The sequence below is a fragment of the Gavialis gangeticus genome, unplaced genomic scaffold (assembly GCF_001723915.1).
Source record: "Gavialis gangeticus isolate Ggan-Ray unplaced genomic scaffold, GavGan_comp1, whole genome shotgun sequence".
NCBI lineage: Eukaryota > Metazoa > Chordata > Crocodylia > Gavialidae > Gavialis > Gavialis gangeticus.
In genome coordinates this window covers 8,600,336-8,618,838 of record NW_017729015.1, presented here as the reverse complement: position 1 = coordinate 8,618,838, position 18,503 = coordinate 8,600,336, and the positions used below count along the sequence as shown (strand labels likewise).

Sequence of the window (18,503 nt, the reverse complement as noted above, 5' to 3'; positions counted from 1 at the left end):
TGTGGTGTGGAATGGGACCCCGTTCCCATAGCATGCCCCCCCCCCCCCCCGAAAGGAAAAGAAAAGAGAAAAACAAAACAAAACAAAACAGAAAGGTTGCCAGGCTGAAGGCTTTATTATTAGCTGCTTCTAGGGAAAATGATGTCATGCTGCTGACAGAAGATGTTTGCTTTTTACTGACAAGGTGGAAGAGTTCTGGTAACAGCACCTTCAGCTGGAAATAAACGGCACCATTCCAGTTCACAGCGAGTAACCAACTACGCATGCCAGCTGATGGCCTGTGCCAAATACCTCCCTGCCCCCACTAAGAGAAGCTAAGGCCTGTAAGGCTGGCGGTTCCCCCCAGACACCACTATTGTTTTCCATTTGTCAAATGATGCTGGTTTTATAAAAGAAAGCTAGCTCCCTCCCAAATGAGATCATTTGATTAGTGCAGAATCATGATCCGATAGGGGTTTGTCTGGTCATACAACAGGAAGTGAAGCAAAAGACAGAAACAGCATGGAGCACGTTCTTATGTTTTCAATAGTTAATGTTTCTCATCCTCTTTCCTCCCCCTCCAAAAGACACAAAAAGGAGGCATTTCTAAATGCTAGAATGCTTCCTGTGAAATGATCAAGTTATATGGTGCCACCATGTGGCAATGAAGAATTATGTTTTGCTACTTTATAGGCAAGAAAATAAAAGCAGGGTATAAAATAGTTTTCATCCTTGTCTTCCTCCCCAGCCAAAAACATGACTAATAAACATAAAGCAAAAATTATTAGGGTAGTGCCTAAGGGCTGACATGAACAGGGCCCGTTAGTGCTAGGTTCTGTACAAGTGCAGAGTGGGAGACAGACCCTGTCCAAGGACTGTGGAGAGGGGCAGAAATGACATGCAGAAGGAGCAATGTCATGGCAGGAAGCAGACTGTTCCATGATTCTTGAGGGTTTGGTTTAGCTAGGAGGGGATCAGCTAAATAGAAAGGCAAGGGATGAGGGTGAGAGTGTGGGAGTCAAACTGATATGAAAAAAAAAACAGATGGGGAGAGGGTTGCAGAGTAAACAGTTTTCAGGATGTCCAGAGTATCTTGCTTTGGCTATTTCTACTTGTACCGGGCACTGCCTCTGGGCACCTTTTCGCTGCAGTCTTCTCTTAGGGCCATATGCCAGATGCGAGAGGCCAAGGACCCAGATAAGTCCTGGTGTTCCTATAATCTTCCCTGCACAGTTCTGGGTGTGCTAGGAATTAAACTCCTGCATTTATCCACAGAAGAAATGCAGCTTCCCTTCCTTTGCCCAGCCAATGTATCCCACCCCATTCTGAATAGACTACTTTTGACTAGAAGAGACTTTGGACTTCATGCAGCACTTACTGCTTGTCTTCAGATGGTGATGACTTGCATTCTCTGCTACTCAGGCTGAAATCAATTAATACCCTAGGAGGAACAAGCTGTATATGCTCAGGCAATTCCGGGGGGGGCGGGGGGGGACACGACTAACAGGGTCTGTCCAATTCCAACTTCCAAGATGATAAGATTCATGTTAACACTTTGAAGTTATTCCAGTGTACCTTTTTAACCTCTCAGTTCTCATAGCGTCCTGGGGTCTAATCAGTACTCCTTTCTTTTTGCCTTGCCTTTGGGCTAGCCTGGCAGAATACAGATCACACACATAATCCCTGCATTGCCCACTTCATGAGGCAACTTTCAGGAAATGTTTTTGCAATGTCAGAGTGCTAGGTGTTCCCTTCCTCCCACCACCCACAAGACGAAAGGAAGAAGCAGAAGAGGGTAGACATTTTCTGCCTTTTCAGTGATGCCAAGACAGACTGATAAAAAATTATGAATCAAACCTTATAACGCAACATCAATGCATGATGGTCTCAGTACTGTGCCTCCAACTACATTTTAAAGCTGCAGGGAAGCAGAAGGGTCAGCAAATACATTTAGGGACCATATACTGCACTGGAAAATCCACTGAAGGACAGAAGACTACAGGGGAAAAATCACTACGAAAAAGATGGATTAACAGGAGAAATGGCAAGCTTCTGAGCTCTCCAAGCCTTTTTCCCAGACCATGGGAAAACAGTGCAGGATGTAGAACATAGCCCAGTACCAGTTGATACTGGTTTCATTATTAGATACAGAGACCAAAGGGGAAAGATACAAAAATAAAGGCAGGTCCAACAGCGACTAAGAATTTCTTTTCATATAAGGGGAAAATGCTGAAAGGAAAAAAAAATACTCCATAAGGTAGAGGACTGTGCAAGAAGTAACCAACCCAAACTATAAAGAGCCTGGTTTATGTCCTTTCTGAGGTGAGAAAGGGGAAACTATTTATAGTCATAACTACACCTCTTCCTTCAGGGACTGTGGAATAACCTCCAGAAAGGCGCATATTAAAAGCACTACACTTTGGAAAAAGTTTAAATTTCTAGACAAGCAAAGCACAGATTAGATTTTGGGGATAATCCTGTAGAGACCATTGATGGGGAGAAGGGGGAGACTAATAGGTTCTATCCAGCTTCAGCTTCCAAGACCATAAGATTCATGCTAACACCTTAAAATGCAAAGTAATATGTAATATGTTTCAAAACCTATTAACATAATGAGCAGCATGACACTTTGTTAAAAATAATCCAGACTCACTCTTCTCACTTAAATTCTTGAAAACTTTACAAGTGAGAGATTGAAGTTCCTCAGATTTGTGAACAATCCTTTATTTTTCTGGCATCTTTTTAAATTTTTCTGTTGTGCCCACTATTTCCCCCTCATTATTTCTTTTTCACTCATTTCAAACAGCCTGTTACTTCACCCTTTTGTCTCTTCTGTCTTCACTGCTGTTAAACTTTTACACTTTTCATTATACCTTTCATTATCTTGGGTGCATGGCAAGGTAAAGGGAACCTGTACATGTTTGCTCCTAAATTTATAAGTGGCTGTGAAGCACTGTAAACACCACCAAGGAGCAGGAACTGCTCAGGGGGATAATCACTAGGAATTATCAAAACAATTTTCTCTTTGCTTAAACTGACTATTGTTGGAAAGCTTCTAACTGTGATTTGTGGCGGTTATTTCACAACTGACGAGTGGTGAAAGCCCTACTGTTCTAATTATTTAAAGTTAGATGAGACAAAAGCCGGGAACAATACACTGTATGCCAGTGTACTGAGAGGCCAGCGGATGACTGCAGATGGCTGATTAGCATTTTCTCTGTAATATTCACGATTCTGTTTAAGATGAGTGTAAGTGGAACAGGTACACTTTTTCCCTTAAGGCTAGAACAAACATTACTGCTGCTGTGCTGCCATACCTGGAAAGGTTATGTAACCATGACCACAAAAATGAGCAGGAAGTAAAAATGAATTAAGACCAAAGGCAGGCACTTGCCCCAATTTGTTCCTGCTTAGCTATTTTGGATTGGAGACTTATTACTAAAAGCTGGGTCAGCTTGGTTATCTGAACTGGCTTTTTATAGTAAAGCTGAAAGTTAAACATGTGGTTTGCCAAAATATATCCAGTGAGAACCACTTTAAGATTAACTGACTGTGTTCCAGAGGAAACATTCCACTTTCTGCCCTGCCCTGATACTCTCTTGCTTTCTAGATATTAGGAGAGTTTTAAATGCCTGGAAAAAAAAAAGTCACTGAAGCAATTCTAAACTGCTGCCATATGAAGACTGCCTGATGTGCTTCATAGGAAGGGGCTTGGTGGGCCTTAGTCCAGCTCTCACAAACAGATGTTCACCTGAAAGCTAGGACCACAATAAAGAGTAGCAATTGGCCCCCCTTTTGGCTGCCTGAGCACAGAAGCTGATGACTGAATAAGGAAATCAAACCCCCCTCACCATTAGAGATTGTTTTCTTCAAAGAAGGAAGAGAGTACATCCACAGGGAAAATTTCCTTTCTTGCTAACATTTTGCATGAAGACATAACACTCTAAAGCTGTTTACAGACATTAAAAAAAAAACCTAAAAATACCCCACACTTTATCAGAAGAACCAGCACATTAGTTTGACCTGACCCTGCAGCATCTGTATAGATCAGGCACTTTAGTGGGGCTTTTTGGAGCTTTTATCCAATACCTGATAGAATCAGCTATTACATAAACGTGCCAAAAAAGCCCCACTAAAGCACCTGGTCTATACAGACGTTGGGTGACCTGGGTCCAATTAACATGATGCCTCTTCTGGATATAAGCTGGGCTCAGTGTGGGAGCGCTCCGAGTTTTAAGTGCCATTTTCTGGGGGGTGGGGGTTAATGTTTCTAGGTAGCCTAAAGCATGAAGTCTAATTGATTAATTAATTTAACTGAGAGTGTGAGGAAAGAAAGGTAAGAGAGATCTAGAGTGTAGCACACATTTGACATTTCTGACATAATTCACCTGAGTAAGGAAGCAGACTTAAAAAAACAATATGGTAACAAGTAGTCTGATAGGTTTGATAAGTGAAACACACAAGCAAAAAAAAAAAATTCAACCAACCATTTCCATAGTCTTCCTGCTTCACCAGCTGGAACTTTATATAGGCATGCTGGGAACCAAGCCTGAAAATATAAAACAGTTTTATAAATGTAATAAGGCACAGACCACAGAGATCAATGCTCCTCTACATGGAGCATTAACAGGATTCATTTAAGAGTCCCAAGATCTTTTTCCTCTTAAAATTGGCAATAACACCACTTATTTCTCCTTTCACCCCTTTCCAGATCTTTTTAGCAGGGTTATACTGCTAAATGCACAGCAAAGAATGTGGATTTAAGTACACCACAAGCAATGGAAAGACACTGGATGCATCGTCACATGCAATTAGCACAGAGCAAAACTCCAGTATAAATGCTGTGCCTGGGAACACAGCACACTGAGCCCAAGCAGAACAGCCCTGGCTGGCAGACGACCTGGGGCGGGGAAATCAGTCTGCCAGCCCAGGACCGCTCCTCCCCAGGTCAACATGCTGTGGGGAACGACTGCTACAGTGTGGGGCTAGCTGGCAGGCAGCCCCTGTACTGTAGCACCCTCCTGACCCATCCAGCCCTGGTCACCATCTACATGTGTATTTTGGCATGCTGAACTCCACCATAGGATAGTACTTGTCCCATACAGTACTTAATTAATTTATTGTGCCCTGATAGGGGTGCATGCATAGACAGTGATACTTTGCTGAGGAGCTTAGTCATCGCTGCAGTAAAGCGCATGTGTAGATGCACCCACTGTCTCCCAAAGAAGTGAGAAATGTTGTTACTTATTATTTCAATCACACAAAATTGCAAACTGTGTGGCACCTGGATGTTTTACAGGGCCACTGCTTCCCTCCCTTATTTCAGAGAGGGCTGCAGTAGTGGAAATGTAACTGCTGGTGCATTAAAACATGCTGCAAAGTCTTATTTACTTTATTTGTTTCACTTTGGTATCTGCAGACGACTGCTCTTCCATCCAGTCTTTTGCCTGACTGTTTTCGGACTGCTCCGACAGACTATGGACACTGCTTCGACCAGATCTTTCAGCATCTTGCACAGAAGATTTTCTATAGAGACAATAAGACAGGTTCAGTAAACTGGAAGGCACCTCTTTCCTCCCCGCAGAAAGAGGAATGTTGATTGTTGTTTTACTTGTAAAGAAAATTTGAGTAATAATAGCTCCCAGGCACCATCTAGTGGTTTAAAATGTATTCTCCCTTCTAATGATTACTGATGCAGTACACAATGCTTTATGCTTTAGTCTTTAGTGCTGATTAGGTGAAAGAAATTAGCCTCTGCGGCTGAGGCTCTGATCTTAGCATCAGCCAGGAATGCACTGAAGCATTCGTTTTAGTGCAACAAAAGATTTAAGGCTTTTTACACTTTGATACCTTTGGGTAACATTTAAAAGACTTTCCAGGACTAAGTGTGGTGCATAGAGTGAGCTGCAGCAGGTGTGCAAGGCAAGGGGAGGCAGTGGGGCACTCTACAATTTGCACCGTAGAATTCAAATTTCCCATTATCAGAAAATTAAGTATTTAAAACAGCAATACATCACATCTGTAAAGTATTTTGTAATCTAGGATTCCAGAAAAGAGATGTACAGAACCACTGAAACACAGACACCTCTGGGGCTGAGGATGCCAAGTAGGATCAAAGCACACTTCTGGGAGAGAAAGGAAAATTTGGCCAAAGCATGCAAAGGACAAGTCCTCTTTTTACTAAAGATGCCCTGACCTTTTTAAAGTCTAAGTGGAGCAAAGGGGAACAAATAACAGATACACAAACAGTGTGGCTGGAATGCACCTTGCTGACATCTTTATCTATGGCTCCATAGGCATGTAATGCAATACAACTCTTAATTCCCAGTTTGGCTTAGTAATATATTTTGGCTGATCCCTGCATCCAAGATGTTGATGCATAAATTTTCCTCAATGATACTCAACTCTCAGCAACAGCTGAAATTCAGATCTGCTAACCTGAAGATTCTCAAACTACACAGCAGGCTATATCTGGAGTTCTCAACCTTTTCAGACTCACAACACCCTTTGGAAGATACCAACTTTTAGCTTTCACATTTTTTACTATAGAAAAATAATAGAGCAATTCTGCTGCTGCAAAGAACTCAGAAAGACCACAACAGGGCAGAATGTTTTTGACACTATGAATTTTTATTTGAAATCTCTGGGTTTATCTGATGAATCAGGTTTGTACGCTTAAGAGTCCTCGCATTGCATGCTACCCCACATCCCCCTTAAAAGGGTCTCAAGGCACTCAAGAGTGCTGCAGCACCCTGGTTGAAATTCATTGGGCTCTACATAGCAACATTATTTTACCAACCAGAAGAAAAGCAGACAAATCTGGGGTGGAATGCAGCAGTAGTGCACAGAAATCCTGCCTGACAGTTTTAGGACAGGAAACTAAGAGAACTCCTGTAACTCAACAGAAAGGGCAAGGGAAAATTTATAGAGGTAGAATGTAATTTCCTTTGCTGGAATTTGACCAGGGCAATAGGATTAAAGAGGAAAGAAATCTATTAAGGCATGTAAGGAGTGTATAAGTGTGTTGTTCTATACTGGGGTTATTCAGGATATGGGGCAATAGCCTACCGAGATAAAGCTAGTGCTTTAACTACTTCTCTGTAAAATGCCAGGTCTTTCAGTCTTCTGAAATAATGCATAACATAGGTATTATTAGCAGAGTTCCAATAAGCAAAATGACAACGCCAGCCTCACCTGGATAGCGGAGAGTCTTCCTGAGGGTCTACGAATGGTATAGGAGTCTCTGGTCTCTTGGATTTCTGAATGCTATTGCTGGATGAAGGCCTCTCCCCACTCAGGCGATCCTGTAATGAGCTCTCCCTATTGAGGTTAACTTCAGAATATGGGCAGCCTACTAGCCTGCATGGGGGTGGGGGGAAGAGAGAGAGAGAGAGACTTGACTTTTTAATCTTTTATAAAGGTGTTAAAACAAAAGACGAAAGTGCAAAAGTGTGTGGCTCCTTCTAGGAGCCAAATATGAAATGCTTTTCAGTAATAAAGTGCATTTATAGACACACTCTGGGAGGCAGGGAGCAGAGGAGGGGCACTTTAATTAGAGTAGCTCCAAGAGCCACATTACCTAAAGCACCCGGAACGTCATGTGTATCAGCATCCCCACGCTGAAAATGGAAGCAGTGTGTTTTGAACTAAAGCTCATCAAATGAGCTTTAGTTTAAAGTGCCCTGCCACCATTTTTCAGTTCAGGGACGCTGATACACACATGACGCTAGTCTGCCAAAGCACAATAATTACCATGCTCCAAGGCACTATTATAACAGTGCATTGGAGCAGCCTCCCTGCACATGTATAGAACCCCAAAATATCTGTAAGACCAGAAGTTGAAACTCTCTTCCTCTGTGACGGGGTGACCCACGAAGAAGGGTCTGCCTGTCGCCACTCCGAGATGGAGCCCAAGGCCAGTGTCTGAGCTCCGGTACAGCAGAGTCCTGCAAAAGCAGGACTCCAGAAAGATTTACCTGCAGGGATGTGGCAGACAGACTGGGAGCAGCAAATCCTGGTACCATGGTGTTTTATTAGCTCCTGTGTCATCTGGCTGGCAGTCACCCAGTGGATGATGTAAAAGGGCTGCGCTGAGCCGGGAAACTGAAAGAAGGCATGGGCCTGACAGAGAGAGAGTGGGAAGAAGGGAGGCCGAAATGAGCCCGGTAGACCTGCATTTATCACCGGGAGAGGGCCCTGGGATGAAGAACCGGGGTGAAGAAGGGGTGTGGATCAGCAGCAGAGCCAGGAAGCCTAGAGATCTGTGAGGAAGTCCCTAGGCTTGAAGGCTTGTGCACTCAGTGCTCCAAATGGTCCTGTCCTGAGGTAAGGACAAGAAGAACCATTAGGACAGGAAGGATTTGGGATATAGCCCTAGCCTGGGAGGTATTGGGCATTGGGAAGGGGTTGCACCTGAATAAAAAGGGCAACCCAGTTTGTCTGGAGGGACACGTATCATTTTTGGATGATTACTTTCCTTTGATTCTTTCCTGGGCTGGACTTAAGAGTGGAGACACCCTGCCACCGATAGCACCTGAGCTGTTGGACCCTGACACTGCTAACCAGGGGAACCAGGCATACTACAACACCCAGCTGGCATGTGGATGGGGTATAGGGGAAGTGTAGCTTCACATCACTGGGACCTTGCACCATGAGTAACCTTGTGGGTCACCCAGAAGACACCACTGACTCCACCTTATCTTGATCATAACAATTAAGGCATGGAATGGTGAGTGGGAGGTGTCCCTCCTGTGGGGCAGGTAGACCCCTTAACGGAAGTTGTCCCTGTGACACTCTGCAACATCTGTCATGGGTTACACATTTAAGATTAGCTGTCCATCTTCCACCTTGCAGTGTCCCCTTGATGGCCCAGTGCAACAAACTGGTCCATGGTTTCATAGTTGGCCGTGTCAGAAGGGATCTGAGCAGATCATCAAGTCCGACCCCCTGCCATGGGCAGGAAAGAGCGCTGGGGTCAAATGACCCCGGCTATTGTTGCAAGGTGAAGTGTCCAACTCAAATGAAACATGTGCCTGGGGAAGGGAGAGGGGGAGACAGATGAAGATGCACAGACAGAGACAGAGATACACATTTTATTAGGTCATATAGTCACTACCCTTCACCTTCTCCTAAGCAAAGGTGTATTCACTTGCAGCCTATTTTGGGATGCAGCGAGGGAGAGTGGATAGTCAAGAGATCCCAGAGGAACAGAGAATACGTATGTTTGGCACCTGCAAACTGTAATGAGTAAAAACGTATTATTTGGCAAGGAAAGGTAAACCAGGGAAAGAAACTAGTAAGAAGAGTATGCTCTGAGTTGCACTGGTGACTTCAATGGATTGACATCTATGTAAAAGAAAGCAGAATCTGTTTTAGAATCCAGTGTAGAGATCAGTGATGGAAGAAAAAACAGTTAAAGCAGAATTTCAAGGAAGGATTTAAAAGAGGCGAGTGACGCCACAGAGCGTACAGGGTCAAGAGCGTGCTTTTATGGCACAAAGCAGCATTGTATCTTTTGGGAAAATGAGAGAACAAGAGCATCAAGATAAGCTAACCTGGCACTGAACTGAAACCACACTGTCAGAGTACAAAAGAGTAAACTTCTTTACAAGTGAGTGAAATTACAGGGTAAGCTTTCTGGACTGCCCCTCTCCATTACGGATTTCACCAGCATGACTGCTCTAGTAGAGAATAACATTTTATGAAAACTAATGCATTAAGGCTCAAAATTTATCTGGAAGGCAAATATAATTCATTTCAGAGATAGAAAACCAAGATACAGTCTTAGTGGATGAGCTAGCATTAGAAAACAAGGTCACTGGACTCCTAGACAGGATTGCTGCTTAATAGCTTAATAAGAACAACTATCCATTAGCCTCCTTGTCTCTGCAGAAATTCATATGAAACAAAAACAAATATTTAACAACTCTGTTGTACTTTCCAGTTTAGAATTTCAAAGCATTCTACAGACATTAAGTATCTAATCTTTGCAACCCTATGTGAGGTAAGAAAGTCTAATCACACTTTACAGAGAAAGCAAGCCAAACACAGAGTTTAATTTCACTATACTCTCACAGGAAGTCACTAGCAGAGCATGAAATTCGACCTTGTTCTGCTAACATTTGCACTTTAATAACTATGCCATGCTCTTCCTTTCTCTTCAGAGTCTTTTTCTTGTGTTTTTCTCTCAGAGACAATATATTACAAAAGAGACCACTTTAATGATGGTGGGTGGTAGAAACCAAAGTGAATTGCTAATAAGACAGATATCTGTCTAGTTTAACATTGCAATGCAATCTCTCTTACAGTACTACTGGTGCAAACTAAATCATAGTAGAGTACCATACTCAGGCATGAGAGGGAGCTGCAGTCACAGATATGACAGGACTTTCCACAACATTTCCAGTGCATTACCATGGACATCAACAGGAGCCAAGAAGCTAAAGCTACAAAACATGGAAAATTATCCCTTGCACTCCATATACACGTACGTATAATGTGTTCCATAGCGGGGTCCTCTGACATGACCAATACCCTGACAGCCAGGGGTAGGGCACCCTTGCCCAACTGTTCCCATTGTATCAGCAGCACCTAATAATGAAAACAGTTAAACAAGATCTTGTAAAAGGTCCCATGCATTAGAACAGATCAGAGACAAGAAATGTAAACGTAAGCACCCAATGCTGTCCTCCTCACCTAGCGGAACCTGTAGAACATGTCCAGTTTTTGCACACCAGCCTACTGGGTGAATATCTGGGCTGTCTGAATCAACCCAGAAATCATAGTTACGGTCCCACCCATCAAAATGGACCTAAAAGAGGAGCAAATAATCACACAAATAACACCAGACATGAGAGATACAGTTAAGGTATCCAGATATGACTCAGCTTTCACTTTAACTTCTTCCTTTCTCCTCAATTTTTATAAAAAATTCCATTTGCAGCTGAAACACTGAATGCTGTTAAAGTCGCATACAATCTCCTCCTTTCACGTGTTCAGCATAACTACTGTATCTGTTTTTGCTTGCTTCTGTGGTTACAAAAACCAAAGAGATCCAGCTAGCACAGTCAAATCATAGGGCCTACAATAAAGCATGGAGCACAGGGATGTTAAATTGTACTCTTTAAATTTGGTTTAAATGTTTGCAAGCTGAATCACTTCATTACTTGCCTTGTGCTCCAGAATTCCAAAAATATTATTAATGCCAATAAGTTAGCCCAGTTCTATGCACTGAAATAACTAGAGTGTTTTGACAGGTCAAAGGGCTGATAATAGAATATAAATCACTTCAACTTCCATATTGCCAGTCCAAATTCAGAGTGAAGCAACAGCTATTTAAGTTGTTATGGTCTCATGAATGCTTAGTAGGCCTCTGCGAAGCAGCAAGTATTTGCTTTGGATTTGGCCGATTTGGATGAACAGTGATTCAGTTTGGTGATCTGAATCACTGTCCCGGTCAGAGATCTAGCCATAGACTATACAGGCAGTCCTCGATGATGCTGGACACAGCTGCCTCCAGCACAGATTTGGGGCCACATGCCCACTCCCATGCCCTCCCAAACCAGCGAGCCACCAGAAGAGCAGCTCCCAAACCAGTGGCACACAGCGGCAGGGGCCCCCCTCCCCGAGTCCTGTGCCCCCCCACCCTGGCTGGGCAGCTTGTCCCAGCCACAGCCCCAATCCCTCCCTCGCTGTGGGGGCGTTGATCTGCCCCCCCATGCTCTTTCCTTCTCCCCCCCGCCCACCACAACAGACTTACCAGCTGGAGGCACCTGTGTCCAGCATCGTTGAGGACTGCCTGTATATGTAGTTTATGGCTGAATCTCTGAATCTAAGAGTGTGCGTGGTTGCCATAGCGAGGACACAAACTAAACTTATTCTGTGCCTCAAATCAACAGCTTTTTTAGATGGAAGGGTAGTTTACTTAGCTTGAAATGCATACCTTGATCCGATGGTCATCCTTGTCAACAATTGTTGCCACCCTTATTAACTTGGGATTTCTCTTGTCCACAGCCTCTAACTTCATATTAACCTGAAACCCATGGGCAGGATGCTGTAAAAGATTATCGTAAACAGACTGAAAAGTCCAGGTAGCATACAGAACTAGTCATTTTTATTTTGGACACAATATGTAGGTTCTTCCATACATCCATAAACAACCCTTTGTAACTTTTGTCCTCAATCTTGCATGGTGCTGACTGCTTTTGAGGTCAAAATCAGATTTTCTGAGGAGCTGTGCTGGTAGCTTGCTAAAAGCCAGATTAGAGATGCTTCAATACATTGGTCCGATATCAGATTGATACCGACATAAAGAAAATTGGCTACATAAGAAATTGGCCCAATTTGCCTGATACATGCTCATATGTGCGTGCAGCCGCAGCGCAGCACTCAGGCAGCGAGGAGCACAGCCCAGCAGCATGGAGAGCTGCCTAGAGCTGGTAGGTCCATTGGGGTGGAAGGGAAGGAGACAGGGAAGGGGCATGGAGAGGCAGATCAATGCCCCCCTCCTCCTGTGGTGATGGAGGGGACAGGGGCATGGGTACGGGCTGGTGCTGCCCAGCTGGGGTTGGACAGGTTGCAGGACGGACCCGCGACTTGTCGGGGGGAGGAGAGGGACTCCTGCTGTTATGAGCAACAGGGTGCCCAGATCTGTGCAGGGTGGGACAGGGCAGGACAGGTGAGCTGCAGCTGCTCAACGGGAAGAGCTGGGACTGTGCTGGGCGCATGGCAGCAGCACTGGGAGCGAAATTTGGGGTGGCTGCAGCCCTGTCTGTAGCCCTTGCCCAGCCCCCAGTGAGAAGAGTCTAGCGCAGCCCCAACTCCAGCCTGCAGCTGCCCCCCCTGCCCTTGACAAGTAGCAGGTCCATTCTGTGTCCTGCTCTACCCTGCCCTGGCTGGGCAGCACCTGCCCCTGCCCGTCTGCCCTCCCCTCCCCACATGCTGCTTCCCTCCCCACTCTCCTTCCAACACAACAGACTTACCAGCTGAAGGCAGCTCTCCACGCTGCACTGGAAATCGGATTGATATTGGCCAATATGCCTCCTTAAAAAAAATCAGATATCAGTATTGGCCCCAAAAATCTCTGTCGGTGCACCCATAAGCCAGGCTCATCAATCGGGCCAATACAGCGGACCCTTTCACAGTCAATACCAGTGACATGTATTTAAAAAAAAGGGAATAAAGATTAAAAAATGAAATTGTTAGTATTGCTCTGGCACAAAGGCCATTCATCACCCCAGGTCATTTGGTTGAATTCCCATATGGACTGGGGCATGATTTTGACACTTCATCAAATAGTTCAGAATATATGTTTCAGAAGATTTTAGGCAGACTATGCATTATGTCAGCGCTTTATATACAGTTGGCATGCAGCTTGGGGGAAGATCACCATGTTGCTCCCTTTCTGTGGTTGAAAGCAATCCCTTTCTACCAGCATTAAAATGATTTAACTTTCTGAAGAAACATGCATAATGTAGCCTCCTTTCCATCAGGATGTTGCAATCTCAAGTTAAGCCTTTAAATACCACACAGAACTACATCCTCCTAAGCTTTCATTTCACCAGTGGACTGGAAAATGCTAGTGATGTAATATTATTGCAGCATGGTTTTTATTTTACATCAAAAGTAAAATTCCATCTTATCTGGGACACTTCATTTTAGGCCTCCCCCAATCTCAAACAGTCTTCCCAATGGGCATCTGAGGCAGATCAGATCTTGGCTTTGAGCCTGGGTTTAGGAATGCCCCTTCTAGAAAAGTTTTCAGCCTGGAAAAAAATTTAATTCTGTGTAAGTTTTAAAATGCTACTCAGCTTAAACTATTTCCAGCAGAATCCTAGTATCCAATGTAGAAATTTTTCACAGAAACACACTCTTCCATTTTAAACTAGTTAGTTAGAGAACGATAACCAAACCTCTTCTGCCCCACTGCAAAACTCAGGAGCTAATAAGACACCTTGTTCTCTAATATCCTTCTATTGAAAGCTGCTTTCTATAAAAATAAGGATGTCAACCCTGTAACACTTGAAAAAGCATGGAAGGAGGAATAGATGGTCCTGGAGTAAGTTTACCAATTTCTTCATAAGAACTGTGTAATTTCTATATCTACATCACTGCTGTTCTTTCCAGAGTATGAGAGAAACCCTATCTGATGCTCTGAACATCTCTGCTCGCTCCCCCCGCCCATATATATCTTTATTCCTCTGGAGGTTCTCCTCACATCTAACTTATGCATTTCCGTTCTAGAGGATATTGTTTTTGTCCTTTTGGTTGAATCCAAACTTCCTATTATATGAAGAATAGTCTAGGGATGGATGCCAGATCTGTACATAGACCCATCCTCTTTGATTAAACATGTAACCAAGGTTTCACTGTGAGCATGCCAAGATCTGAAACCCTCTTAGATAAGGATGTAGCAAATAGACTGGATGCTTTCATTTAAGTAAACTGGATGCTTATTTTGTTGGGATCTTATGACCCCAGCTGACTTCCTGCCCTTCGGGCAGGGGGCTTGACTCGATCTTCCCAAGGTCCCTTCCAGCCCTAATGTCTATGAAATCTATGAAAGCAGAGGAAGAACCTACCAACCATGAAGTTGAGATGTGGTTTTTTGGACTTCAACTCACTGATTAAGATCATACTGGATCTCCTTGCTGCCAGAGTGCTCATAAAAATAATGGTCCTCAGGAAGAATGTTACATGATGATGACAAGATTCTCATGGTGCTTTAAGAACAGCTGCTGCCCACACGGCCAACTTGTTTTTCCAAAAACCACTGCCCTTAAGCCATGGTCAAGATATTTTGTAAAACTACTAAAAGATCCCTTTCTTCAGATGACTTGCTCTAATGCATGTCCCTTATAATACCCACATCTAAGCTTCAAATGATACACAGACAGTATTTGTGATTTTTTCTCTAAGATACTATGGCAGCATTTATCATCATCTTAGTCGTCATCTTCTTTCATATGACATTTTAGGATTACAACATTCACAGACTAATATCTAAATGTGATAACCATTCAACTGCTTTGGGGTAGCTGCATGGATTGATTTTAGATTGCCATTAAATGATCTAATTGGGCAATCATTCACAATCTATTGCACGGTCTGAAAAATCACACCACAATCACAGCCCAGACTCTCTTTGATTCTACATTTGTGGAGTAGGTGATCACATTTTCCATGAAGTGTCTGGACGTGATTCAGGGAGGAACAAATCTTTCTCAGTAGATCAAATCCTGGCTGGGGGATTGTAGGGTCGCTGATGATATACTTCTGTGGCAAGTTGGTATTTGCCCAAGCTTCTCTCCATTGTTCTTTGGTGCTCTTGTTATCATCACAGAGCTTCTTGGTGTATTTCCAGAAGGGTTTTCTAGATTTGAGCCTACCCGGTGGTGACATGGTGATGTCCTTGTTGATTGGGAGGTTTGGGTTACAAATGGCTTTATGGTATTCCCTCACGCAAAGATTATCTTAGTTCTTTCCTCTGAACTACCCAGTCAAATTTATGCAGTATTTGGGTACCAGTTTCAGATAGGTCCCCTGTTGCACTTCAGTATATGTGCACTTACTTGTACGTCAGGACTCAGAGAGGTGACCCCGATACATATAAATTAGATTTGAGAACACAGACATGAGGGTTTGTATTAAGGCCGTGACCTGTTCCCTCACAATCGTTTTCAACATCTTTGTTCTCACGTCATAGGTGAATGAGCTACCAAGAGATAAAAGGGGATTCGCCACATGTCAGCAGCCCTGCAGTAACTGCCTGTATGCCTGATTTTCTCCAAAGTAACTTGTGACATCTTAGACCTCAGTGGAAGAGAGCTAAACTGCCATGGGTCAGCCTCTATTTATTGCAAGGTAAGAGTACACACCAAAACAGTTATCATGGAGCAGAGACTGTGCAATAAATCCCCACCTGCTTTCACCTTGTAGTAGTTTGTTTGTGTGCTCATCCCCTTAATGACTTATGGAGAGGTATAAAGGAGCCATTCAGCTCACCTGTGAGATAACAGGCCCCACAACCTCTACTTTTAATATGCCTCTTTCTCATGTAATGCCTCTTCTGGATTTCTCATTAGATGCAACTAAGTGCATCTGTAGACTTCCAGCCTGGCTTGTGATGCACCAGAAGGCTGCTGTTCTAAATTAGATGCCTTTGGCCTTACAGGCATCATTGTTGAATCACCTCACTCTGACTTTCCCTCCTGATGTACAATTACTGAGCGTTAGAGTAAGTCTTTTCCTGGGATATAAATAAAGCTACTTCTCCAAGCAGTTGGTTTTCTGCCTTTTCAGCAGAAATTAAAAATTAACAAGAGACTTCCACAATAAGCAGCTATATCCAGTACTCGGGCTGAGAAAGCTGTTTTCAAGTTTAGTCTGAATACTCTCTCATCTATGGGTTCACCAGAAACACTCCTTCAGCTAGTTATCTTATCCATAACTAAGGAAACAGAAGCAGGATTGATCTTAGGCAGAGGAACACAAACCTTTTACTGCTTTGGTAAGGAAGATCTTTGACAGGAAATTCTCACCCCCCACCTTAATTACACTATCATAACCCAGGTAAGAAAGAATTACGTAGCTCTTCTTCAACATTGTTTGGAGAATCTCGCTCACGAGAGGTATAAAGACTTTGCTTTGTCCCTTCAAGAGCTATCTATGACCCAAATACCCTGCATCAGTCCCGGGCCAGAAGAGGACTTATCAGATACTAAAAAGGCAGTTGGCAGGCATGTATCTTTGCACATTTTCCAAAGGCAAACACCATATTTTCTTACATACAACAAGTATTCTTTTCCCAAAATCCAGCTGTGGGAAACTGGAATGTGCATTATAATCAAGGAAATAGGGTAACAGCACTTTCTGCTGCCCAAGCCCCTGCAAGGGGAAAGCAAATGTAAAACTGTCTATGCCTTAGGCGGAGCTCCCTAGCTGATAGTGGTGGACACTTCCCCAGTTAAGGTTCTCAAGGATAGCTCTGTCTTTCAAAAACAAGCTGTGCATTTTATTTAGGGGCATGTTATAAATAAGAAAATATGGTAATAGCTAGTTTATGACCTGTGGGACTACTGGAAGCTGGAAAGAGAAAGATCTTCTTCCCAGTGATGGAGATCTAAAAGTCATGCCATGCTCCCTACTACCAAGTTTAGGAGCAGTGGGGCCGGCCACACAGAACAGTAAGTGATCTGAAGCCACTGGACTAAAGGATTTATTTTTATTAGGAAGGAAGCAGGAACTAGTACCTTTCACATGAGCTGAGGAACTGCAGTTAACACAGTTCAAGAAAAAGGAAGCATGAGGCTATGTAGCCTCCTTAGATATCTCAGCAGATACCATGTTAACAGTGTGGCTGGATCCTGGAATATTTTCGTCTGAGTTAGTATGGGGGGCACCTACCTCCACCCTCAAGATTCCCAGAGAAAGGAGGGTCCAGAGAAACACTTTTGTTTGTGCTTCAAACTATGGGAACGGGGGTCTCAAGTCCATGGAGGAAAGTTAGGAGGCTTTGTGGGGGGAAACAAAAGAAAACTGTACACTTGGTTTAAGTTTACTAATTCTGGTCCTAAATAAAAGGAATTTCCACGTATCCTGCTCCATCATCTCAGCTTGGACCATGCCCACAGGCCAAGTGACAGCTTCCAGGTTGCATCAGGACCCCGAAGTGTAGGGGACTGCTAAATGTCTGCCACTTCTGAGGCGAAATGGGAAGTTCTTCCAGCCCCTCTCAGAATGCTAAAAGAATGATTTTTTAAGTTAGGCTTTGAAGTCTTCCCAAAACTGCTAATGAAAAACCTGAAAAAACAGTTAGTTAAAAATCTTTTTGAAATCCCATGAAAGCTCCGCTCCAAAGGGGACCCTGGAGTCTGCCACATGTGCTGCTTCAAGGCAGAGAATTTGGACCAATCTTCCTGAGCCTTCTAAACACAGGCTCAGAGCAAAGACCTGGTTTAACCAAGTTGACAGGGATGCAAGGAATGCCTCACCACTAAGACTAACTCATCTGGAGGGAACCAAGCACTAGTTTCCTGGCCTAGTGAGATAAGAGAACTTCACCAACCAATTTAAATGCTCTTGGTGGGGCTGCCTGGGAATTGGTTTCTTCCAAATATTTCTCCCACGAGAAGCTTTTGGAATCCTTATATTCTGTAAAAGATAAAAGACCATCTCAAGAACTAATCACAAGTCATAAGAACAAAAAAGCTATGTAATATGTGACTATTCGGTGACTTTAGCATTCACAAGCGATGGCAGCTTGACATCCTTGCAGAACTAAGCTGTTAATTCCTACAGACAATTTATAACCCAGACAGTGAGTTATAAAGCAAGTTTCCAAAGTCTCAAACCTGACCTGGAGAAACTGGAATAGTTTTTTTCTATATTGCTTAATCAATTCTTATATGTCAGCTGCCATTTAAGGGCGAATCATGTATTTTTGTAATGGGAACTGAGATGAAATAATCACATTTTTTTTTTTGTTATTTAACCTATATCTGAACAGCAGTCAGTTTGTAAAGACT

The 18,503-nt window shown here is 43.4% G+C and overlaps 1 protein-coding gene across 3 annotated transcripts in view; it reads right to left on the bottom strand.

The window, feature by feature from the left end:
* The window catches only part of LOC109293988 (lethal(3)malignant brain tumor-like protein 4), an 89,657-nt gene that overhangs the window by 36,420 nt on the left and 34,734 nt on the right, over positions 1 to 18,503 (bottom strand). For all 3 annotated transcript variants that reach the window (XM_019512150.1, XM_019512148.1, XM_019512149.1), the window contains exons 12-18: positions 18,044 to 18,129; positions 11,921 to 12,031; positions 10,675 to 10,789; positions 10,470 to 10,569; positions 7,174 to 7,338; positions 5,371 to 5,505; positions 4,467 to 4,528 (exon numbers count right to left, since the gene is read on the bottom strand). In XM_019512150.1, coding sequence (XP_019367695.1) covers positions 4,467 to 4,528; positions 5,371 to 5,505; positions 7,174 to 7,338; positions 10,470 to 10,569; positions 10,675 to 10,789; positions 11,921 to 12,031; positions 18,044 to 18,129 — 774 coding nt within the window. The remainder of the gene's footprint in view (positions 1 to 4,466; positions 4,529 to 5,370; positions 5,506 to 7,173; positions 7,339 to 10,469; positions 10,570 to 10,674; positions 10,790 to 11,920; positions 12,032 to 18,043; positions 18,130 to 18,503) is intronic.